The sequence below is a fragment of the Platichthys flesus genome, chromosome 4 (genome assembly GCF_949316205.1).
Source record: "Platichthys flesus chromosome 4, fPlaFle2.1, whole genome shotgun sequence".
Classification (NCBI taxonomy): domain Eukaryota; kingdom Metazoa; phylum Chordata; class Actinopteri; order Pleuronectiformes; family Pleuronectidae; genus Platichthys; species Platichthys flesus.
The window spans coordinates 16,456,835-16,483,174 of NC_084948.1; the positions used below are offsets into that span (position 1 = coordinate 16,456,835).

Below are 26,340 nucleotides of genomic sequence, written 5' to 3' on the forward strand. Positions count from 1 at the left end.
AATTATTTTTAATCTGTTTGTCAACTCCACTCATTGTTAAAATAATAATAATAATAAATAATAATACACACACATGCTTTGGTGAGACGACAGTTTGCTGTCCTGGCTCCTAAATGGTGGAATGAGCTCCCAAATGGTCATCCGGACAGCAGAAAGCTTACACATCTTCTGCCGCACACTAAAAACCCACCTCTTCCAAACATATCTTGAACAAGTTTAAAACTAATAATTTAGTAGCAATTAAGTGGCACTTACTTATGGCACTTTGTAGTTTTGCTTATTTTTTAAGAAATCGTACTTTCTTGATTCTTGTTGTTCTGGGTGTGTGCTCTCGTGGTTGAATGCACTTATTGCTTTGGATAAAGGTGTCAGCTAAATGAAATGTAATGTAATGCAGGGGCGGCTCCTGGTACATGCGACATAGGCGGTTGCCTAGGGCGCAAAATGCAGAGAGGGCTGCACAAGAGACTGATTTATCATGACCTGACACATGCAATGTAAAACAATACAGTAACGTCACACCATCATCCTCTAAAGGAAAAACACTGACTGGTTTTACAGTAAACTAAATTCCAACTTTAAAGTTATAATGAAGAAAATAAAACCTTATGGAATGTTATTGATGGATGTCAAGTGGTTGTAATTTGCTATACTGGACCATGACACAATACTCTTATGGTTGCAGTGAAGCAAGCAGTCTGTGATCAAGTGATTATTTAAGTGGTGTACAAAGATTTGAAAGGATTTCAATGATTCAAGGTTGATTCAAATTTGTTTGTTCGAGGATTTGTTTCTTTACATTCCAAACAAATGAACACAGATGGTATTGGCATCAATATTAAACATGTGGTGGGAGGTCAGGGGTGTTTGTGCTGCCTCACAAATGTGGATTCCATCATCAAAACCTGTTTTTTTCAGAGTATTAACAGAATTAACAGAGTTATATTAGGAAGGAGACGTTATTACTAAGATTCAAGAACAAAAAACGTGCTTGATAACATTTTATCTGATCTATAAATGTTTTTGTTTCCTAATGTCATCTGATGTTAGCTCTTCAGCCCCATAACTGCTCTTGTTATATTGTAGCCTATAATCCAATTTCTCCAAAGTGTTTTTGTCATGTTCCATTTCCCTGTGTGTTTTGCTGGGAGCAATAGCTTTATTTTTTTGGTGCTTATGATTAGAATGGACAATTCACCTTTCCTCCAGTCTATATTACCATTTTTATTTCATTTTCACAGTGCTCTCATGTAGGGACCATGCTGAATGAGTAAATCGATAAAATTACGCAATAGATCTGATTGTTGTTGTTTGGTGTTTCAGGTGCAGAGCCGGGATGTCACAGATCTTAGGAACGTCTCATACAGGAAGTTTCTGGATACATCAGCTTCCCCATTGCCCTTTTCAATGGAGTGCATCTTTAGATTTTTGCATAGGAAAAAAACTGTTTGCTTTTTGAAACTGGAAAATTGCACCCATGAACAGAAATGAGAGCTAATTTGCACTCTTGTAAGCCGGGTACAGTTTTTAAACGTCTCTGTTGTGCATACTGCTTTGTAGAATAGGTGTGAATTGATGAGAGTTTTTTTTCACAAAACACTTCTTCATCAGAATAAATATATGGGGACTATTGTGCCTGCTCTCACACTAAATTAGCAGCGTCCAAGCAGACAAATCTCAAATCAAATAAGTATTGTTGTAAGTGAAATATTCTTAAAAATATATACTTCAGACCCTTAATTGTCTTGTTGAATTGTTGGCGAAACCGATTTTGACTCTCATTTACTGTACCTTATCCAAAAACCCTGCCAAAGTTTTCTCTCCTGTGTCCTTATTCCTCTGACTCCTGGTAAGGGACAGGTCATGTGCAGCACTGTGTAGACAAGCCGGATTGAAACAGCGACGGCAAAAACGAGAACGGTCGCACGAACCCCATCATCTGTAAAGCTGAGCTCCCTCCATAAACACATTAGTGTATTATGATAATTCAAATCAATTATCTGAGTTAATTTAATTGGGTGAATCATTTTATGATTTCAGTTTTGTAATTTTCAGTATATGTGTATTTATACCTTTTTAGATTGTGCTGGGATTGAGCGTGTTATCCATAATTTGCAGTTACATGATTGTCATTTAGGTCTTAAATGAGGGGGAGCAAAGCTTTATGGACTGGTGATTGACATGTTTAATATGGATCATTATTTGATCCTGTATTTTCTTTGTGTATAAAAAAGAGAGGTTGATCTGTGCAAATGAAATTTTGGTCCTTTTTTATAAATAATATAGAATAGATAGACCTTCAGTTAATAGTGTAGCTTCACAGAGCAGGCTATGTTTTGTGATTTTGCCAGAATAGCAAACTGATAGCTGTGGTAATAGAATATGGTGTTGTAGTTAAAAGCAGAGCTCACTCTTCTTTTTCCTGCCTAGAGGGTGAAGTGAAATATAGCAGGAGAGAAAAGTGAAGAGATGAAAGGACTCTGTCAATGGTAAATCGAAGGCTCGTTTGAATGATGCAATTATGAAACTTATCAGTTATATGGATGGCGGATTGACACTGAGTGTTCTCAGTCAAATGAATATACAGACATATATGGGGCGGCTGTGGCTGAGGGGTAGAGTGGTCGTCCTCCAACCTGAAGGTCGGCAGTTCGATCCCCAATCTGACCCATCTGCATGCCGAAGTGTCCTCGGGCAAGATGTTGAACCCTGAATGGCCCCCCATAGAACAACAAAGTGCTGTGAATAGATGCACTGTATGAATGTGTGTGTGAATGGGTGAATGTAAAACTGTACTGTAAAGCACTTTGAGCGGTCATCAAGACTAGAAAAGTGCTATATAAATACAAAACCATTCACCATATTTAAACTCAAGGAATAGCTGCCGGGTGCATTATGTGTTTGTATGGTAATTCAGAATTACTGGTTACATCATACTGCTTTATGCCATGAATGGTCTTTAAATACATAGCCTGCTAATAAGACAGGTCAGGTGACCAGTCTTTAGTTTATTGGCCAATTATTATTGGTTCTGCACCATTAAAACAACACAAGGCTGAAACTTTGCAAGGCCTATGAGGAAACTGCCCCAAATTACAATTGGTTGCAAAAAACAGATAGGTTGCTGCATTCATTTACAAATATAGAATGACAAACATCTTTTCAAAATCAGAATCGGAATCAGAATTCTTTTTATTGCCATGTATATTTGCACATACAGGAAACTGCCTTGGTGTGGTTGGTGCACTGTACAAACAACAATATAAAAACAACAATATAGATCTTAGGATACTTTGCCTTTGATGGCTTCAAAGACAATAGGCTGTTCCTCTGTGATCTCTTGACATCATAGGAATGATTAAATGCACCCGTTATATTAAATACTCTTGAACAGTGGATGAAGTCATGGTGGATTTAAAATAAATGTCAACTCTGACCTCAATCATGAGCAGCCAGACACGATCACCATCACATCGCTCCAGGGATGCTGATGGCATGGATGAGGATACCCAGGCCAAACATTCATTTCTTGCATTGTTTGGACTTCAACCCGTCTCCTCTTCATCCAAATCCCCCACATCTTCAGCCACACAAGAGCCCTCAAATCAACAGAGGGATAACGTCCAAGACCTGAACAAAGCCGAGCTGCCAGGCGAACTGGAGGATCAAGGTCAGTGTACATCTCTGAAATGTTTCAGTGTCACCTGTAAAATAGCTAAAACCAGCTGAATCTGAAATTTTCACTTTTGTCAGTTGTTTGATTTACTTTTTTTCATGAGGATTATCTGGCAACCTGCACATATATGTGAGATCATTTTAAGATGTTCCCAGCTCAGCTACAATAGAGTTTACTTGAAAAAACATTTTTCAAACAATGTCACTGGTGGACGTTTTGGTGTCAGAAGCTCAGAACCACAAAATCAAGTTGTAAAAGTTGCCCACCTTGTAAGAGCCACCCTTAAAGAGGCGCCCTAAAACATTAGGGACATTGAGCAAGGTTTATATCCCATCATGTTTCAGAAATGGCTCGACTGGTAGAGAAGACCAAATTGAGGTGGAAACTGGAGGCACAGGCTGTGGCCCAAGCTACCAAGGAGGCCAGGAGGCAGAAAGGTAAACAGCCACCGTCTCGTCAGACTCTTCTCTAACATTGGATCAGATTGCGTGTGTGAACCTAGCATGTTTGTGTTTTCTAGCCATAAAGGCTAAGGAGGACCGACGGTTAAAGAGAGAGCAGAAAGAAGCTTCACTTCAGGACACTTGAAGACTGGGGATTGAACAGCCAACCTACTTGTTGGAGAACGACCAATCTACTCCCTGGGCCACACGCCGACCACGCTACTCCCTGGGCCACACCGCCTTGACATTCACATTTAGGATTGTATTACCTGCTCATTCCCATGATAAACTAAGCACAGGAAGAAGATGGACACATGATTATGTGTGTGTGCGTGTGTCAGTGTCATTCTATGGTTTTTATGATTCACATTTTCTACTTTACTACTAATAACTCCTCTAGGAGTTATGATAAATTCTGCTCACACTGAGGGGCTTTTCCTTAGATGGCGCTGTTGAGCCATTTTTCCAAACCCATGTCAAATTACTCCAGAATACAATGACCTTTTGGGGTTTTGTGTGTTACAATTCCTTCGAAATATAATAGGGCCTCCCGCCAGAGGTGCACGGGCCCTAATAACCCTTACAATTTCAAAAGAGCCTTCCATTGTCTCCTAGTGTTCGGTGCTCGGGCCCGAATAAATAATATTTTAAACATAAAACGTAAGCAGCTTCAAAATTATTTTATTTCATGCAGTGAGCGGTTTGTATCTTTAAGAATGTTAAAAAAATCCTGGATTCACACAAAAAATTGAATGGGATCATCCCAGACCTCCACAAATTTCATGGAAATGGTTTGAGCTTCTTTTGCAAAATGTGCAAAGCCAACATGTAAAAGAACATGTTAGATTTATTTTATTCTTTGATAAACAGAACAAAAAATATATTTCTACATACCAGCACATAAGAGCAATGACAAGCTCTTTTAGAAATGTACATGTCAGGTAGTTTTATGTGTTATAACAAAAAAGTGTACACACATTTATGACTATAAAATGAAGTCCCACGTGGCGAACCATGGCCACATTTTGTTTTAAGTATTTAAATAAAGGAAAATTATCACTTATTCCTTAATTTGGACTAAAGAGAAAGACATATTACAGGTTTTTCCCTTTCTTATCTGGAAATTTACGCCGATGATGGTGTCCACCTCCTCGACCCCCTCGACCCCCTCGGTTCCCTTTCGCGCTTCTCTCTCCCCACACTGGCATAGGCGGCTCAATTTCCCCCGGTCGTCCTCCTCTGTCTGGTACACTGCCCATCCTTATCTAGTAAAACCAAAGAAATATTAGAAACCATCTGCAATCAGAGCTGAACACACCTTCAATCATACTCTCGGACTTGGTGTTCAGGTGTTTACAGTTGTACCTTGTACACGGCAGTGCTTTTTCCAGCCTTGATGGGCTCAATGAAGGACTGATCCTCTCTGGCAGCAAGCAGACGAGACAGAGACACTCGGGAGGAGTGGGCGAGGGACTCAAGAGGAGGCACCGAGGCAAGCGCGTCTCTGCGCTCCTGTAAATAAAGAACTGATTGAACTGGGCTGTGTGATTTCATCATGACACACAGTGATGCATCGTGTCATCAGATTTAGACCAGAGCTGAAGCAAGAATCTGAGGCAGCAGACATTTTTGTTAAATCACAATGGAACACTACTTTGTTCCTGAGTTAAATTCTGGGACAAAAATAACTTTACTAGAAGGACACAGAGAAAGCATTCCTCCACCGAGCCTAACACCATATCTCACATTGTTAAAGAAAGGGAAAATCTATTCTTGGATTTGGCCCTTAATCTGGATTCGCAAAATAAATGTATTGGGTTCTTCCCTGAACCATATCACAAATTTCCGCCCAGTGGTTTTAGGATAATCCTGCTAACTAACACAAAAACAAATTAAGATGAAAAACTAACGTCCTTGGTGGAGGTTATTATATACAATTAGTGATCACACTTTATTCTCTAGGACCATAAGATTATATAAAAAAATACAATTTTAGCAAAAACACATTAAGTTGTTATAATTTTATCAATATTTCAGTTTGGATGGACATTGTGGCTAAAAGGGACAAGAGGCAAGTGTACAGGTGCAGGGACGTGACATTCCTACCTTTTGGTTGTCTCCCCATCCAAAGGACTCAAGTGTGACCTGAAAGCGTTTGGTCATCATCTGCCAGCGACACTGATAATCCTTTGACAGGACTTGACCGATCTTTTTAACTCGAACCTTAAAACAGAAAAGAAAATAAGGTTGAGATGCGGCTGTGACGATTGAATATGAGAACAGCTCTGAAGACGTACCCACTGCTCTGAGCGGAGGTTGGCATTTAGCAGAGGATCCATCATGGCTCCACATGGTAGACGAGCGATCCTGGACTCCACCTGCATTTACATGCCATCAAATCAAGCTTTTACAATGATCACGACTCACACAAAACTCTTTCTCTATGTTATCAGCCTTACATCACTCAACACATCCTCAAATTGGGAAGAGGCGTCCATGTTAAGTGCATGCAACACTAATATCCACTCCGCCTGCATCTCAGCCTGCCTCCTCTCTTTGTCAGAAAAATCTTCTTCTTCTTCGTCTACGTCTTCATGGCTGCGATCTACAACTCGCTGCTCTTTTTCAGACTCGTCTCCTGAAGTCTTCTCCTCAGGATGTGATTCCTGACGCTTGATCATGTGAGCTGCTTGCAGTTCTGATACAAGGAATTCTGAAGGATGAAGCAATAATACACCCTCCATTTAAAAAGGGATGTGCAGTTAATGTATAGATCCATAGGCACTGAAATCATCAGTAATTATTATAAACAAAGACATTTGCAGCAGAAGCAATTGGACGCTTTTGCTTATATTTATCACCTCTCACCAGTCACTTTGTTGAGGACATTTGGATCCAGCACCTCTGACATCAGCACAGTGAGAGGAGAGAACATGTCTGATAGTAAAGTTCTCAGCTCGCCCACCAGCAACACATTGCCCGTTCCAACTGAGTCTTAAAAAAAAGAAAGAAGAGCACACTATATTTATATAGTTATAGCTTTTTAGAGTTGAAATGATCAGTCAAAATAATCAATTATTAAATTGATGTAACATGAGTTCTGTGATTTTTGAATAAATGTTTTGTTTGGCACTTTTGGTCAAATTTGTATTAATTTGAAGACATTTTAAATTATTTTGACCTTTGGCAGTTGGTAGGAAAGAGCAATCTGAATATGTTCTCTTAGGCTTAATTCAATGGAGCATATGACTGATGGATTTATGGTGGAAATAATCTGAATTGATAGTTGCAATTTTAATTAAATACATAGAGCAAGAAAAGTATGTGGAAAAAAAACATAATAAAGAAAATATAAGAAAATGCAACATAAGTAAAAGGGTATATGTTACTAAAACCAACCAGGACTTGTCGACCGGTTGTAACAGATCTCAGCTGATCTGCCAGTTTGACTCAGAGAAAAGTAGAATATAAATTAATTGTTCATTTTAATAAATTAATTAAAATGAAAAAACATTTTTTTATTGATGATGTATTATTCTCTTCTCTTTAAGGGCTCAGAGTGTCTTTTTGTGTTTCATCCTCTTAGATGTACTAAATATTAAACACCTTCACTAGATGATGAAGCAACCACCTGCTGATCAGTGTGCAGCCCCTCACTCAGCAGACACGGCTCTATAATGAAGCCCTGCTCACCCCTCAGCCCCGGACAGACCCTCCTCAGCTCCGCAGACAACCAGCTGAGCAGCGGGCACGGGAGCTCGTCACACTCACACCGGGTCCGGCAGCAGCTCCCCGGGTACCTGAGCAGGAAGTAGAGCCGCCAGGTGAGAGACAGGTGGGAGTCAGGTAGATGATCTAAGGTGCTGACGCTGCTGGGGTCAGAATAATGAGAGCTTTCCTTGACGTAACTTACCCTGAAGCTTTAATGGCGGAAACTGTCCCCTCGCTTCTCTCCATTGTGTCTGTGAAAGACACGTCAACACAAACAACCACAATTCAACACAGTCTAAAGTTCTAACGTGTTTACCACTGCACTTCCTCTATGCTTCCTTTTACAGGGTCTGGACGCATATCGCCCCCTAAAGGTCGGAGTGTGCACTGCACGTTTGGTAAAAAATATATACATAAAAAAATTTGATAAAACACTTGAAATAAATAGTAAAACACAGTAAAAATTTGTAAGAAAATATAAATACTTTGAAAGAAATATTAACACCTGAAAATATAAATGGGTTTGATACAAGACCTTTATCAAATTGAATTACAAAAATTATTATATAATTATAAATAATACAAAAATCTCTCAGATATTAATAAGGTGCATCGGTTGTCGGATGTAGTTGCTGAGTCTGCGTCTCTGCTTTTTTGAGAGAAGATTCGAGATTCATTCACTATACGGCTCAACAGATCTCCGATCCATGAAGCTTCCTTCTACCAAGTTGTGTGGTTCGGAGCCGAGACACTGGCCAGAGAAGAAAAAACTTGGAATACGTTGCTTGATTGGTCTGCATATGTGTGCCATGAGTGATGGGTAACATAGTGCGAAGTCGATTTAGTTGGTTTCGGTTAGGCTAAATCGCGGACATTTTACGGGCACTGAGCAACGACATTGTGAACATTCGATTTAGACAGCGTCTCTCCTCAGGAGAAAGTATTGAAATGTCCCGAGGGTCAGTGAACAGGTAGGAGTGGGGCACGTGATAGTTCTAGGCCAATGGCTGTAGGGTTTTGTGGGATGCCAGGCTCTCATTGGCTGATGAGTTGGCGTATCAAGGGTGAATGAGGAAGGGGAGTGAAGAATACAGTGGTGAATGATAGGAGTGTCGGAGTTACGAACAAGAAGTCTGTCGTGTTCGCTGGACTTTAATAAAGTTACACATAAAGAGAGGTTTACTGTTGTCTATACGCGAGGACGCTACAATATGAACGTGTTCACCGTTCAAATTCATTATTTGTCATTGATTTGCGTTCAGTTTATCGTTCTCATAAAAGTAAACGCGTTCAATGAGCGCGTTCTTTTGCGTTCGTTCATGCACAACACTGCCTACTTTACAATAACCACTCCACCTTAAGAGGCAAACTGATCATTATTTTCTTTTGATGTATCACATATTTTTATCCACTAGAAGCCGCTAGAGCTCTGTGATTAGAAGATGGAATATGGTGTTTTAATAAGAAACTCAAATAACTGATATCAAATATGGAAGCAGAAAGTACACTTACTTAAGTGCATCTCTTAGGTGTAATGTTAAGGATACCTGCACTACTGTCTTTTATGGTAATAAGCTACGATTTAACTTCCTGATATCTCCCAGGCCTATGTATTATTCTTTCTTCACCTCAGGTTAGTCAGCCTGATTAAAGCCAGTGGACAAACATTAGCCACTCTGATAAAGACTTTTTTTTATTCCTACTTTACAGCGAGACATTTGTTTGCTTTTTATAAGAAAATGTATCAACCTGGACCAAATAACACATTTATTTTCTTTTCTGTCCAAAAAATAATGACCAAAAATGCTAATTGTATAGTCGCAGAGGACCATGGCTCTGCCTTCGTCTTCTCCTTGTCTTTATTGTAATCACTTCTCACAACATTTATACGCCTGAGCCTGGTTTGTCCCACTCAGCATTCTCACAGGTCTTGCTGATGCAGGCAGTGCAGCTCTCACACACACACACACACACACACACACACACACACACACACACACACACAGATGGTGTAATGTGGAGTATTGCGGTTGTCAGGGAGCCCTGGCAGCACTTGATTTAAAGTATCGATCAGGCTTTTATGGCTGCTGGTCCTGCTTGGGTATAGCACACCTCCTGTTGCAGCTCTCACAATGAAAAACCTTGAATGTAAGTGTCTACCATCACACTGGGCAAGCTAAGTGAACTTGTTCTCCGTGATCCGGCTCAGTAGATGAGCAGTGGAGAAACCAGTAGCAGGGCTCATCCTCTGATGTCTGCTTCATTTACTGCGTCTGGTTGTGTGGTTGTGGCTGACTCCAAAAGGCCTCCCCTCCTCTTTGTGCACTGTTTGACCACATGCAGACTGCACAGCGGGCGGTATGTGAGACACCTCGTCACGCTTACGGCACAAGCCCCTCCATCAGTGGCCCGTAAACCGGACAGGAACAATGGAGACAATGGCAGCCAGGCGTGCTCAGCCCTGACGTACAGTGCTTCTAAGTTTGCTTGGTCTCTGCCGCCATATGTACAGGAGCTTTGGCTTTCCTGAAAACAAAAGCCTCGGCGCGCGTCAGGATGCCTCGTCTTTTATTCCCCTGACACTAGCCCCTGCTGCATCAAACCTTGTGGGAGCTGACCTTTGACCTCTGGCAAGCAGCCAGACAAAGCAAGCAGAGGGTCCCCCTTTTTGACACTTGCTGGATGAAGGAGAAAGAGTAACACAATGACATCTTGATGTCCTAACTGGAACCAAAAGTGCATCCACACAATACAAGCGGGCAGGGAGAGAACAATCATGATAATCTGATTTTAAATTGTATTAAGATTGTAGAGATTTGTTGTGATTTTTATATTAAAGAGTCTTTTCCATCAAAAACTACTTTGATTTAATGCTGTGGGGCAATAAACATGACATTTTGAGTAGACCTCTACTTTTTATAGATTTATCTTTAGCTAGTTGTATTTTGTTGTAGTCCTGTGATAAATGTATTACCTTAACTAATTGTCTTTTTGCTGCTGCAAAAATATAAATGAAGGATTAAGGAGACTTTAAAAGTAATAAGAGAAAATAAGTATGATTATGTGTCTTTAGAATAGATAAATATTGTTAAACACAAGAACACAAACAGAAAGTCTTTGGTTTATTATAACAAGACAAAATGCCCCCACCCTCAAGCAAATCATCACAATGCACTTTTGTACAAGTGTGGAAGGGGAAGTGGTGAAAAAAATTTACCACTTATAATAACATGAAGAATAACAGGAGGAATCTGTACGATAACAGATTTTCATTGTCAGTTTGGAAGAAGACAGCGAAAGACCTGTTACGTGTTCATGAATTATTCAAATCAACCATCAAGATTTATTGAAATTACTTTAGAATGTGATTTTTTTTGTGATATCATATAGAAACCCCAATGCAATCTGAAAGCCTTTTCATGACATTTCTACAAACTCTGCAGCACATAATGAATCCTGTAGATTGCCTGGTACACAAGGAAACATCTGATCATAATAAATAAAGTATTTATTGTATCTGATCTCATCACAAACGTCTTTCTGTGTAATTTCCTCTGATGACGGAGTCAGTGTGAGTCAGTAGCACAAGACAGGTGTCAGTGTGTGTGTGTGTGTGTGTTGACAGTGGGGGTGGGAACAGTTGCTCAGGTGACTGCAGCTGGTTACTCCCCCTGGAGACAAACCAGTAAGCAGTCATCTGCTGGTGACACAGGGAGCAGCCTCCTCTCTCTGCTTCATTCACACGCTCACACTCACGGAGACAGCAGCTCGTGTCAGGTGCTATGGATGCGCATCTCATCCACACCTGCGTTTACTAAACAAAAACACTTTATTTAAAAAAAGAAGACGTGAGCGCATCTCCTGTGTTATGGACCGATTGGATGAATGGGGCTTCAAGTCCAGGAGCATGAAGCTGGAGGAGGACTTCTACTTCGACTACGGAGCGGAGGAAATAACAGACTATCAGGACCCCAGTGAACTTGTGGTGGCTCTGAAACAAAAGGAGGAAGAGGTTATTTTGGCAGCTCAGCTGGGAAACGCTCTGCTCCTGGAAAACCGAGAGCTGAAAGTGCAGAGCGAGAAACTTCACGAGCAGTACGCAGACAAGCTGGAGGTAAGAGCGGACTTTACGCACAAGTGGTTTTCATATCAAACTTAGTTATCGTGTGTTTAATAGAAGCCTCGCGGGTGGTTGTGTAGTTTAAAACTCTCGACGAGGCCTAATGCCGATGTTCGAAGTCGACGGAGGAAGACATGAGGTCTCCTGATTCCCTTTGAAGAATGGTCGTGTGCGTAAACTCAGAAATATATTGTGGAGTCAGATTGAGGGTTAAACTTGACCACTCAATTGACATGGATTGAAAAGAAAACTATTATCAAGTATAGAAAATATTGATATCAATAGCAATAAAACAAAAGTCCATCGATACATTGCTTATCAGTGTCGTGCAGCACAGTGATCAGTCAACCCTAACCCACATAACTGATCTACCTCAGATTTGTCAAACGTTTTGATGTACATCAAGAGTGTTACCACAACACTCAGGACCAAAAATCTGTTGTGACTTACAGTTTGAAAACACATGACGTTCATAGTAATGTGGATACTAACAACATTTGTTGTGTGTGTCCTAATTAAACATCATTCAGACATCATTCAGCAATGCAATGACAAGTCAGTTATTTAAATCAATATATCATATATCCATAGGGACTCTACAGTGATTGTATTAAGGGATTTAACAGCTGCCAAGCCCATGGGTCCATGTCAATTAGTTGTGCTTCTAAAATGTCTAATCAGGCTCAGTATAGAAGTATTTCATCTACTCTGATGGAAAAGTTATCTGCACTGGTTATGTAAGCAACTGGCACCTCCTCCTCCTGCTGCTGCCTCTGCTGAAACCCCCACTTATGTAAGACACCAGCTCCTAAAGGGGTAATAAAAAATACAAAGATGGAACAATGTCAGCAGCGATGGAGAGATCCACAGATTTAGAGGGATGACCTCACTCTTAACCAAACTTGAAATGACCATTCTCTGTATTAAGTACATGTCGACACAACAACAGGGGCAGCAGTTGAGAGCATGTGGCCTGTCCCCTGCTGCCCAGCATCACACACCTGGGTAGTGGGTACAGACTAAATCCTGGTTGTCTCAAGGTGAAGGCAGTTGTCTGCCCTAGATCTTCTGTCCTGAGTCTTATCAGGTGCGATTAAGAGTTACATTACAGATTTATGACAAACGACCGAGGTGGGAAAGTGTCAAAGTCCAAGGACTTATCTGATAGAGGTGGAAATATTAAGTGTTCATTGATGTTAAGTTCAAGTAATCATTGTTTTCATTGTCGATTATTCAGCAGATTTTGCTGTTTATTGCATAGAACATTGCTCTTTTTGTCTTATTTAACAATCCCCAAACTCAAAGATGTGTTTTTTTTTTTACCACGATATTAAAGAAGAAACTGTGATGCAGATGTTTGTTGTAGAATTACATTTATGTTGTTATTTCTCTGTGCAAATTGATTCAGATTACAGATGCCACAGACTTCCCATGATCCTTTCCTGGACTAATTGAGGCTCATTGTTGCAGTTTGTCCTCAGATTCCCCACAAAACAATGTGTTGTTGTTTGTCACATCCGATCGCCATCAAGATTAATTCACCAGCAGTGTATTTTCAATCCAACTTAGTACAAACACGTTGAGTGAGCTGTATTTGTTATGTTTGTCCCTCTGTGATGTTCCCACCGTCACCTATTAAGACGTTCTTTTATTCTTCCCGCCTGTGTTTAGGGGCTGGAGCAGGGTCGGCATGAGCTGCGGTTGAAGCTGGAGGGCTGCCAGTCCCAGTGGGAGAGCCAGGTGGGGGACCTGGAGAGGGACGTGAGGGAGCTGAGTGCCCAGGTGGAGCGGCTCACCCTGGCGCTCAGCGAGGCCGAGAGGGACAAGAGTCGGGCCCAGCTGGAGCACAGCGAGCACGCCCAGCGGCTCAGGGAGGAGCTCAACACAGTGAGTCCCCACACATGGATGGTACAGTTGAGCAGAATGTTTGAGTCCATTCAATGGTAACTTGATTCTATCTGCACCACATTTATAAAGAAGTGAACGTGGAGCACATATCTGGGTGTAAAGAAACCTCCGGGCTGCAGCAGGTAACTGAGCCTCGGTGAAACAAGCAGTTGGTCCTCTGAAACAAACTCGATAAGGCGAGCTGTCACACAATCCACACGCTGCAACTCTGTGTTCTTTACAAACCGCTCTGGTATCAGTCTGACTCAGTCTAATCTGTCCTCGAGCAAGGCCAGGCGCTCAGGTTGTTTATACACTCAGAATGAGGCAGTTCCCAAAAAATGCTTACTGCACAAATAGAAGAGAATGTTTTCATCTGAGCAGGAGAGACCGAGGGGGAAGTGAAAGTCGGTTGTCTGTTGAGTGAGCTGTATCTGTTCTGTTGTCGGCCTGAGACAAATGATCTGTGCCAGTGTGCAGCAGGATGGACAGAGGAGAGGAACATGCTGCTTCCACTTGAATTCCACTCATGCATGTTTGTCAGTTTTTTGGGAAAAGAATCCAACACATGATAATGGGGCCAAAAGTAGTTAATTGATAACGTTCTCAATAATTAACGACCTAGATTAAACTTAAAAAGCTAAAATATACTGGTTGCAACATCATGTACTCGTCCAAATGTGAATATTTGCAGATTAAACCAAATATCTTTGGGTTTTGTAATGTTGGTCAGACAAATCCAGATTTTCATATTTGGCTCTGCAAACTTTCTCAATTTATCTTTGACTTTTTACAGACCAAACCAACAATCAAAACTAGGATGACACTCACCTCTGCCAAGTGTAATCATGCTGATCTTATCAGGAAGAAACAAAAACATTAATTTCTGCCTTTCAAAGTCACTTCTCGAGGGAAAATGCAGAACATTCAGATCCCAGATTCCCTGTTTTCTGTCTCTCTCGGTTTTTATCTCATAGTTAAGTGAAAGTCTTTTAAGTTTTGAACAGTTGCTTCAGCAAGACATGATAAGGGAAGACTTCACCTTAAGCTTTAGTAAATAAAAAGTATAAAAAGCATATTTAAACCGACAACGAATCAAAATGAATCAATTTAATCACATGTGAGGATTGATTGGTTATAAGAATAATCATTAACTTCTGTCCTGTTTGAGAACATTATAATCTATGAAACCAGATGCGCTTTATTTAGTAACATAATAAAGTTTAGTGTTTAACTATGTGACGTAATGGACAAAAACAGCTGAATGAATCATGATAAGCAGCAATATGTGCTGTGGTTAAATCTCCATGAGAAGACGATGTACCCTGGCAGGAGAATCAAGCCAGTGACATGTTTTACAGCCTCTTATCAGTGAAGCTGGAGGACCGTGAGTACTTTTCCAGCCTGAGCAAGGTGGGGCGGTTTTGCTAAACATTAGCGATGTGACGTGTTGCTTCACACCTGATCAGTGGAGCAGTTCCTTGTGTTGTTTTAAGGATGATCATCAAACCAGAGCTGGTAAAGTTAAAAATGAACCCAAACAACAGAGAGACACCCTCCCATGAGTCAAGGTCCGCATAATGAGGAACTGTGAGAGTCCTTCCTCCTCAAGAACTTGCACTAAGGAAAAGTGACTCCCCAGATGTCCAGGAAAAGGTCCATTTAGATAAAAGGGGCTATCTGTGGTTGGGAAGTTCAAGAAGAAGGAAATGGGAAGGAAACATTTTGTTTTACTTGGCTGTCAGGCATCAGACGTGTGTAGCTCGGGGAGTCGCGAGGGAAAAGAAAAGAGTGCGAGAGGGGGTCCATGTCTGAACTGTCTTTACCAGACGTGGCGGTAAATGTTACTGCTGCCTCTGTTGCTGCGCTGCCGTCTGTGGTGAGTTGTGTTTGTGTGTCTGTGATTATATTGGTGTGTGTTTGTGGAGATGCTTCCACTGTTATGCCTGGAGCAGGAGATTTGGTCCTGATTATTATTTTCACTCGAACCTGCAGATTATTATCGCTTAAAATGGTGAATGTCTGGATAAATTTCCTGAGCTGCTTAGTTTACTATCATCAGAATATCGATATCCACATTTTTTATAACTTTTGCTTTACTCAAACAATGAACTACATCGAACAAGGAGGTCATGTTTTCCTCGCTGTCTGTTTGTTTGTTTGTTGGTTTGTTTGTTTGTTTGCAGGATGACACAAAAACCATATCCATGACATTTTGTGGAGGGGTGGGGCCTCCACAAAATGATACATTCAAGTTCTGATGAGGATCACTGGCCTGAACATCGTCTGATGGGGCGTTTTTCAACATTTTCATTGATCTATCAGGGAATGATTAATGGATGTTGTTGGACAAAAATCAGCAGACTGGTATTTATGAGACCTGGTGCAGATCCAAATCTTGATGCATTGAATTTAAATGTGATTTCATCGAGATACTCTACAATCTTAGCAGATCTACTGTGTGTAATTCCAGGGTTATTGGTTTTTATGGATATAAAGCTAATATTTTTGAAAAGGAAATAATAAATTCCAAGGCCCAAGCAGCCTTTGGTGCTGATACAGTTGTGAAAAAAGAAGCTGTAAATAGTTTGTTTTTTTATTTAAATGTCCTTTTAATTTGTGGACAAGTGGACTATTCAAGATGCTCTCGGAGTTGGTGGTCTTTTTGTAGATTGTGAGTCTACATTTAATGAAGCACAAGCTTGTTTTCAAAGAGCTTGAAACTCAATATCGTAATGGTGGGAGTGTAACAGGAGCCTGACGGGAATCTGGAGGAGGAGGTTGACGACAGTATCGCTCTGCAGAAACCTGAGAGAGAATGAATTCATTGTGTTAGCCAGCAGCAGCCAAGTAAAGCTCTGATGTGAGGGGGGTTAGATTTACTGGTGCATCTAATGCAGCGGCTGCACAAACTGCCTCTATAAAGAGAAGCTCAGGTGCAGGAGGGTTAAGGTGTTAATATATCAGAGAGTGTGAATGACGTCAGGATGTTTTCCTCCTGACCCCTTTACAAATGTTTTAATTTCTGCCACTGGAAAAACACCTGAGAACACTTCAATGAAGCAATAAGGAGTTTCTGATGTTTCTGATGACTTTTTTTGTTGACTCAGTTTTGAGAAGTGGATTTCCAGTTTATCTCAAAAAATAAATAAACATGCAGTCTGATTCTCCCGAGCCAGACGGTTAGGAAATTATTCACACTGAAGCAAAGCAAAATTGGATTGAGATGTTTTGCTGATTTAAGTTTCACTCACTTCACTTGTGCAAGAACATCTTTCAAAGCTCAACATTATCAGTGTATTAGAAATCTCTCTGTAAACATCTACTGAAGAGGAGAAGGAATACCAGTCTGGAGCTGAGGGAGAGTGGCGAGATAAGATAAACTGCACATTCGGATGAAACTGGGTTTGTTTATTGGGAAGAGTCATTTTATTAAAGTAATTTCTCCACCCTGTTTTTATCAATAACGTTTCACTGGTCATTAACTTAATATTTAGTGATTCCCCCCCCTCCCCCCACACTCTTCCTCTCTTGTTTTCTGCCCAGTGTTATATGATTACCTTCACTGATCACAGTTTGTTATTTGACAACGAGACAAATCCCTCACTGCGGGTTTCCGTTATTGTAAAAGAAGACGCCCAAATTGAGGCGAGCCCTGTGACCTTTGCGCCCTCTGGCAGCATCACCCAGCTCATAAACAAAAAGGAAAAGACAGTTTACATCGCAGAGAGATATAAATCTTTCATTTGCTCTTTTGATGCTGCCGCCGGTGCCCCATCGTCCCAGGGGAAAGCCGTCTTTTCTGTGTCTTCCCCGAGGGGCTCGGCTGTGGCTGGGGTGGTCAGCTGTTGTTGGATACCTCTGTGTTTGGACGGGTGAGGGCCTGAGGCTCAGGGGCCATGCAACGGGATGCCATCTTTGTGTGTCTACCAAATGGAGCGTCCTCCTTCCACTTGTGTTTTGGTCGATTCTCAGTGGGTCGCTGCCTCTATTGTGGAGGAGACCCATGTTGGCGGGACGAGGCAGCAATAATGACGACTCACAGACACAAACGTTCATCTTCAAGGCCCCCCCCCCCCAAACCCCCCCTTTCTCCTCCTCATAGTGTGTCTGCATGCTATGTTTTGTCATTGTCCATCAGTGCATGCTTTACTCTCAGACACACACACACGCACACACTTACCACTAATTTTAGCCCTCACGCCGGCCTCACTTCCTCTGCACACTCTTGCAAACACGTACACACAAGCTGTCCCCTCCACTTCACCTCATTGTTGTCTAATGTGGCATGATGATGTCACTGGCAAGTCCAAGATGCCCCCTTGCTCCATCTGCCTCAGAGAACGCTCTTTCATCTTGCATTATGTGGCAGTGATGGGACCTGACAGGGGCCCACCGGACTGCTGAGCAAGGGGAACTGAGGGTTAAGGACATGTATATAAAAAATGTATTTGTGTCTGTTAAAGAGTTAAAGTTTTGGAATAGATATGATGAGGAACAAAAAACATGAAGCTCTTAAAACGTGAACCCACTTATAAAGACAATAATCCATCTCATGATTACTGGTCAAAAACAGCCAATATGACCTTAACGTGTGGTTATGAGTTCTTTAGGTTCAGTGAAAGCAGAACAGATTTTTGGATTTGGGATGTAGCTTGGGAACCACAGAAACCTACTGTAGTGGCAAAGTCATGTTTCATTTTCCTTCTGTTTCAGGGCCAACAGAAAAAACAATACTAATCCCAACCTTTAGGGCAGATATCATGTTATATTTCTTCCCACCGGGGTCTCTATCCCAGGTCTGTATCTCAGAGACCTCCTCCTACACATATATGGGTATTTTTAACTGCAAGATTGTGTTCTCAATTCTCTTAAAACCCCTGCCTCGGGTCAGCTTTGTTTTTAAGTTTAAAGTTGAGTGATGCACATGTTTGATCCCACTTTTCTTGCTCTTTGACTTCTGGCCTATATCTTCCTGTAATCTGTTCCTCATGTCAGAAGGATTGAGCTTTGACCTACACATTCAACAGCTACATTTCTGTTTTCTTTTACCCTAGTTGTACATTCTCTTTGTCTGATGTGCATTTTCTGTTTAGGCTATGGCGGTGGAGCGGGCTGTGTCCAGCGAGCTGCAGGCTCTAAAACACGAGCTCCAGCACAAGGGAAGCCACAACAGGCCACAGGATGAGGAGCTGATCAGTGCCATGAGGGAGCAGGTAACTACTGCACACGAATATACATGCACCAATGAAACCATAGGCATAAACACCAAAATACATGAAAAAAAAATCTGTTTAGTGTCCTATACAGAAGTAAATCCTTGACTGAGGGTTTTGAGATTTAAAGTTTTCTTTCCCAATACGTAAAGAACATAATTTGAGTGTCTAATTCTCACTGTAAAACTAAAATGAGCAGGCATCAGAAGTAATCCAGGCACATAAAGCAAGCGTAGAGAAATGAATTAAGACAAAACAGTACGAAGGCTAGAATATAAAACTTCAATCACCCTGCATCAAATTAGTCACATTCATACCAGTTCCCTAAATATGCCTAATTTTTTTTTCATCAAGATACATGGATTGCTCCCTGGGAAAGTGCACTATCTCACGGTGTTAAATGAAGTGATTAATCGATGCCTGTTTGTGCCCTGTTGTCGGGAACTGCACTCAAAGTTAATGGGCTCTTTTTTGGCCTGTGTTCCTACTTTCCAACAAATTTCTTGAAAATGTGTTTCTGCGTAATCCTATTGATAAACAGACCAACAAACAAACAGACGAGCAAACAAACAAACAGACAGGGGTCAAAATATAACCTCCTCGGCGATGGTGCAAATGCAGCACAAATACAACAACAGCAGTTTCTCAAAATAGTGTAATCTACATGTGTAGAAAAATACACACGAAACTTATCTTGCTAATGATCGGTCTATTTTTTATTACAGATTCAAAAGAGATCCATTATTAATTTTAACTAATAAAGCATTATCTGTTCTTCAAGCAGCAACACATGCATACTTTCACTCTGTACTTCTGATGACTTGTTTCAAAAAAGCAGAAACCAAACAACATTCCTTTGATACAATAGAGAAAGTCTCTGCTGCATTTTTTACTCTTCCAGGAAAAGTATTTTGTTTTTTTAGGCAGAAACAGGTCAAAGAAAACCTCCCAAATATTTTCTCAATACTCCCAGATGTTAATATTTGTGGATTGGTGTGGTGTGATAAAGGGATCAGCTGGAGCTGGTTGGGAGTCAGAGTTGTTTTTTTTACTTCATGTCTGTATGTATTTTTTTAGGTGTTGCGTCTCACCCAGAAGGAGCAGGGGCTGGAGGAGCGTTTGAAGAGCGTGTGTCAAGAAAACACTGAGCTGAGGACGAGTTTGGCCTCTTTACACGCACGTCTGGCTCTGCATGACCAACTCAGCCAGCAGCACAGCCAGCAGGTGAGCGCCTCCTGCATTCATACATCACAGACTGAAAACCCACAAGCACCTCGACACAGACGCACCACGAGCTTCACTCTTTCCGACAACACAGAGCAGCTCAGTGCGGTCGGTGTATGAATGAAAGAGCCTCAATAACAATGGGGATTTTCTGCTCCCTGCCCGGGTTTCGGTGGGATTGTGTCAAACATTGCTAAACAATCACCTCATCCCCGTCATTGTAGCTTTCACTCACAGCTCTGGATTCCACTTGTGTTCGTTTGTTGAGTTTCACGTCGGGCTCGGGGCTGGAATCTGGCACGTCAGGATTTCTCTCCCACTGAACATTAGTAGAGTTTTTAAACGGTGTCTCACGACGGCGAGCTTTTTAAAAGGCACACTTGGCCTGGAGTAAAATAAGTTTGTGTTACCATATCCATCTTCCTCTGTCAGTTATCCATTTAATATTCTATGAGGATTCATTATGTCATCTTAAGTCTGTCCTCCGTTGTAAAACCTCAGATGCACGCCTATGCCTGAGTGTTATGTATCTACACATTTTCATTTGTGTGTTCCTCCCTGTGCTGTGTGTGTCCAGCTGGCAGAGGCGTGGCAGGAGGTGGAGGTGGCCCAGGGTCGCTCCCAGCAGCTGCAGGCCCAGGTGGACGAGCTTCAGGAGGAGGTGTCCCTCCAGGAAGCCAGGAGCCAAGGAGACGCCTCCCTGCTGTCCGAGCTGGAGAGCAGCCTGGAGACGGCAGGGCTGGGAGTCAGCAAAGAGGAGGTACGGACACCGAAGCACTCGAGTGGATAAGTGTTAAACACAGTTTGTTTAAGACGTTGTGTCAGAGCAGAAATAAATCAGACTTGTGTCGGATTTAGGAAAAACACAAAAGATAATTTAAAAAGGATCAATGAGGTAAGAAATATTTCCAAAAAAGGTCAAATATTTACCAAAAACTTTCAAAATAATCGACATTATACGACATAAGCAAATATAGTGAGAAGATATGAATAATAGAAAAGGCACATAACCTTGAATTATCAATTACCTATTTAGCTGGATTAGCCATAAAACATAATTTTATTTAGTCTTGTTAAACTGTTTCTGATTGAACTCTACTACAATATTTGGCAATATTATGATTTGAATATTATATACATTGAATATTTGGATTTTTATCTCCATCAAAAGTTATTCTCACAGGTTCAGTCAAAGCTGTAGATTGACTGTGCAAAATGGAACACAGTCTCTGCCCAGAAGTCATAAATTCAACCGTGTTTCTCCACTGTGGTTGGCAAGTGATAGTTTTGGTCTTGTTCTATTGTTGTCCTTCCCACAATGAATCATGTATGTTTTCAGAGGAAACAATGTTCCTGTGATGACTGGAAACACACAAACTTTGCATTTATGTGTTTCAGCTGGAAAAAAAAACTGTGCGGTTACATGTTAATGACACCAGAGAAGCATCATCTTTAAGCTCAATTAAAGCCGAAAATAGTTGGAAATGTATGAATTTATGAAAGCAAAAGTAAAGGAGCTGCGTCTGCAGACAGGAACGGTTTGACAGAACATCTTGTGCAAGTTCTCTGTGACAGTGGGACTTGTGTTTGATGCATAACACACTCTGAAAAAAGAAGGTGTGAAAGTCCTGGTGTGCAAAGCGAAGACGCCACAAAAGGAACATCCGATGAGGCGCGTTGTGGAAAACACACGTTTGATTTACGCCTGCGAGGGGACAGGAAAACTGAGCTGAAAAGAGTGAAGTAAAGACTTCTAGATCTCACGCTCTGGCCTTCTGCCATTACTGTTTTGTTCCAGCAGGAAAATGTGATGTATAACTCGACCTGTGAGTCATTCGATACATTTCCTGTTTGTCGTGACCACATCTCAGCAGAGTTTCTTCAACGGCACATGTGTTTATGACCTTATCATAAAATATGACATGATTATCTCTTCTAAAAAAAAAAAAAAAAAATACCTGTGTTCAGTTATCATTAGATCAGTACCGTCATGATACATTTGAGTCAAGGAAGAAATAAAGTGAAAAGATCATACTCTCCATAATATCACATGCTGAAGGGTAAAGAGGAAAATAAATGCCCGGTTTTGACCCAGTTTTATTTGTCAGGATTCAAAAGGAACATTAGTTCTCTTCTATTATGTCAAGTACATATTTTTTAAGTGACTGCACTTCACTTGAGTATGTCACAGGCTCGTTATTGTCGTTTGAATGCATTTTGGAGGAATTATCTGTTTTATATATAATATAGTGCATTATTTTTTCATTTTGTTTGAAGTAAGAGTGGTTAGGTTAATTAGTTATGAGTCTGAAGTTGGCTTTGCACAGATACATCCAGTAGAAAGTTACTTTAAGTGCATTTTTCCAGTTTTTTTTAGACGTTTTTAACACAAGTATCTGTACTTTTGCTTGAGTAAAGAATGTGTCTTTTTGGCATAATAGATATAAATCAACATGCCCTCCCCCCTTTTCTACGTAGATAACTCAAGAAATGGGGTCCATCCTTCAGTTACTGCTGCCAGTGATCCAGGATCCGAACTGCAAAGCGGAGTCAGATTTCCCGGATCAACGGGACGACTTGCAGGCGGTGCTGCTCCGGCTGAAGGGAGTGGCCCAAACCCTGGCGCAGGGATCCAGCCCGCAGGTGAGTGAGAGACACACCAAAAGAGCAAGTGGGGCAGGAGAGGAAAGGAAATGAAAAGAAAAGGTCAACCTTGTTGTTTGAAACAAGAGGAGGATGGGAGTTTTTGAACCATTTGTCATTACACTATACAAATGTTTTCATGTTAAACTCCCTGCTCTAAAGTCCTAACGTCCAGTGCTCTCATATTCTTACATAGTCTTACATTAATGGGATCCAGATCTATAAAGCAGCCTACTCTCATCGCACAGCCGTCAATTTATTCAGTTACCCAATATGCCCGCCAGTGGCTGTCAATGGTCCTAGTGTCTTTACTTTGAGCCATTCAGAGTAACAGTACAACCTTGTTTATCCGCAGAAAGCCTTTGAATTGTTGCCATTGTCAGCTTTACAAACCTCTGTTTGCTGTGACCGAGTGTGTACAGCTGTCCAGTTGTGTCTCATAGCATGTTGTCAGACCACTAACACGCATGCATCTGAAACTCAATAGCCCTGCCCAGCCACTTCTCTCCTTGAAGCGACATGCAAATAGGCCAGAAACTTGCTTTTTGTGAAAATGTCTATGAAATGCTCGACTGACACCCGATCTTTTTGGTAATGTCTCAGTTTCAGGAGCTGAATCTGGCTTTTGTCGACAGGACGGGTGATCAGTGTGGGAATAGGAGTGAGGCACAGGAGCGGAGGGATCAGGTAACCCAATGTTGAACAAATACGTCTGTCAGGGAGGAGCAGCACCTGTGGCTGCTCCATCATTTTAGGATTTGGCTTTGCCGGTCTTGATCTTGTTACTGTCACTGTAATCCATTTTAGAATCATGTGTAGATACAGATTCAGGAGGTTTTATTTGACACAAGGTTACATTGTCTGGTGCCAGATTTAATTCAAATAAATGAAATAATAGTTGTGCATAATAATCAGTTGCAGAGGTCTGTTAAGTTTAGAAGTTACTTATCGTAGGTGTGTGGCCGAGTCTAACACCAGGTTTCTTATTCAAGTTCACAAAGTCTTTAGTTTTTGTTTTATTATGAATTGTAAATTGCAACATAACCCGGAGTTGCTTTATGCAGCAATCCTTTAACAATGCTTTAACAATGCTTTGAGTCTTTGAAACCCATTTTAGTGCAACAACAATGTCGTCTGGGTTGTGCTATAGGCAAACAGTTTTGTACAGTCGTCTAATCACCGCTCATGTTATCTTCCTCCTGCAGAATGTCCAGCTGCAGCAGGAAAACACTGAGCTGAGACAGAAGCTGCTGAACGTCCAGGAACAAGGGGAAGTTGTCCAACAGGCCATCAGAGACCGAGATGAAGCCATAGCCAAGTGAGTAACTCATCACTTCATAATACCATCGCTGTATTTTACAATATCAAATATATCTCACATACCATTATAAATCAAATCCCTGTTTTTCAGTCTAATATATGTCAATATTTGGGTTTATCTATTACTGAAGAAGTTTCATTAATTTCTTCATAGGAAAAACCTGATGGAGGTGGAGTTGGTGCGAAGTAAAAACGACATGATGTCTCTGAACAACCAGTTATTAGAAGCCATCCAACGTAAACTGGAACTGTCCCAGGAGCTGGAGGCCTGGCAGGTGGGATACATGTTTCTCTCTCAATGCTTTTTACCCCTTCTCATCCAGACTACATTATCCCACAGCTCCCTATATGCTGTGGCTCTATCACTCTATCTTGATGTCTTTAAATGTTTCTGCGCATGTCCTACTTCATGAAACCTTTGACCAATGTATATGATTTACAATGTTAAGCTGTAAACCATCACATTTTCTATTCATAAATAATCAGTGAGGCATGCTGTGTTCAGTTCTAGTTATAGATAACAGACACGAGAGGGAGAGTGTCGTCAGTGGAAAGCCGACATATTTCTCTCATTCTCTTACCAGTCATGAACGTTATGAATGGCATTTGAGGTAGTTGTTAATATGATTTGATATATATATAACGCCAGTGTGCTTTTATTTTATCATAAAGCTAAAGGAAAATGGGGTGAAACATTATGATTGACAGCTGAGACTGACTCGTGATTGCTTGATTGGCTCCATCCCCGATCACTGCAGTACAGACCCTGGTTCAAGGCTCTGGGAGGAAGTGGAACAGCCTTATGCTAATTCCTTTTGAAAGGCCAAATTCATTTACTCCTGAAGTGAGATAGAAATGTGTATTATGACAATTCGGAGATGCTAATCTTGCCGAACATGAGACACCAGCCTTAGTTGCTGGCCCTCAGACCTCCTGCTCATCCCTTCTTCACTCCACCTCTCCTCAGGATGACATCCAGATCATCATCAACCAGCAGCTGAGGTCCCAGCAGCAGTCGGAGCAGCCTCAGAAGAAACCCGCCTCCAACAGCATGTCATTCTTCCGCAGGCCCAGCAAGGTGGCCTCCACCTGGACCCACCCGCCCACCTCCTCCTCATCCTCAACCTGGACTTCAGACATTAATCCGGACAAACCCCAGTCCCCCTGGAGGGACTGGTTAAGACGTGGGAAAGGAGCCCAGTATGGCAAATAAAGGCCGCTGAGTATGAAAGGACAGAGGGACGTCACAACTGAACTGAATATGTTTGGTGCTAAAGAGCCATAAAAACACTTTTGATTCAGTGATGAACAACAGAGCCACACTGGACTTTTTCAAACTGAAAGACATTTTACTGAGAGGCTGAGCCTTCATTAAACCTAAAATGTGACAACCTGCAGCACTGTCATGTTCACAGAATCACACTCAAAGGTTTGCCTGAGACTGTATATATTGTGCCTTATTTTGTATTAATGTGAATGTCATTCTGTCTGAGACTTTATATCATATACTGTGCATACTACTGTAGATATAGACACTTAGAGAGTATCTGTTTGGATTATTTAATGTAACTGAACAAAACTAAAATGTAATGACAGGAAAGAAATGCTAAAGATTTAATTTGTTAAAAGAAAGTTAAAAAAAAGTTTGATTTGTTTAAGAAACACTGTTTACTGACAAAGCTGTTTTTCTATAATTTTGTTCCTTTTTTGTTTTCAATATAAAACAAATATGTTTCTGAACAATCTGAATAATGGTGAAGCATGTGTGTGTGTGTGTGTATGTAGCAAACACATGTACTGTATGTGTATGAACTGTGACTCAGTATTCTTTATCGAAGCTGCTTAGTTAAAACTGTGCTGTGTCCTAAGTGGTGTGACTGAAAACTTCTGGACCGATTTTGCCAGAACATTTCATAAAGAACAAATAATCCTGTCAGATATTTGTGTCCCTGAGTCTTTGTGTTCAGACAAATGTGATAAACTGATAACTCTTGAATCAGACAAGTACCAAGAAGTGTCTTCAGCAAATTATAGCTGACAATGCACAAACTCCATTTTGGAAGAAAAAAAGAAATCCTTTGGCACAATGAATTTCAAGAT

General features: G+C 41.1%; 2 protein-coding genes across 3 annotated transcripts; one reads left to right on the top strand and one right to left on the bottom strand.

Moving 5' to 3' along the window:
* Positions 1 to 4,784: 4,784 nt before the first annotated feature.
* Positions 4,785 to 8,190, bottom strand: im:7138535 (uncharacterized protein LOC797998 homolog). Its single transcript, XM_062386510.1, has 8 exons — positions 8,033 to 8,190; positions 7,813 to 7,919; positions 6,988 to 7,113; positions 6,579 to 6,832; positions 6,417 to 6,497; positions 6,226 to 6,342; positions 5,485 to 5,631; positions 4,785 to 5,384 (listed from the first exon to the last, which is right to left on the bottom strand). The coding sequence occupies exons 1-8, from the start codon at positions 8,074 to 8,076 to the stop codon at positions 5,214 to 5,216; spliced, it is 1,047 nt and encodes a 348-aa protein (XP_062242494.1). The 5' UTR covers positions 8,077 to 8,190; the 3' UTR covers positions 4,785 to 5,213.
* Positions 8,191 to 11,536: 3,346 nt separating this feature from the next.
* On the top strand, positions 11,537 to 26,178 carry si:ch211-235m3.5 (BICD family-like cargo adapter 1). 2 transcript variants are annotated; one of them, XM_062386388.1, is made up of 10 exons: positions 11,537 to 11,944; positions 13,622 to 13,837; positions 18,934 to 19,053; positions 20,131 to 20,277; positions 20,855 to 21,037; positions 22,756 to 22,920; positions 23,524 to 23,607; positions 24,126 to 24,238; positions 24,395 to 24,515; positions 25,208 to 26,178. In XM_062386388.1, the coding sequence occupies exons 1-10, from the start codon at positions 11,699 to 11,701 to the stop codon at positions 25,451 to 25,453; spliced, it is 1,641 nt and encodes a 546-aa protein (XP_062242372.1). In that variant the 5' UTR covers positions 11,537 to 11,698; the 3' UTR covers positions 25,454 to 26,178. The 2 variants fall into 2 exon arrangements, with proteins under 2 accessions (XP_062242372.1, XP_062242374.1); XM_062386390.1 differs by having other exon boundaries at positions 23,530 to 23,607.
* Positions 26,179 to 26,340: the final 162 nt, after the last annotated feature.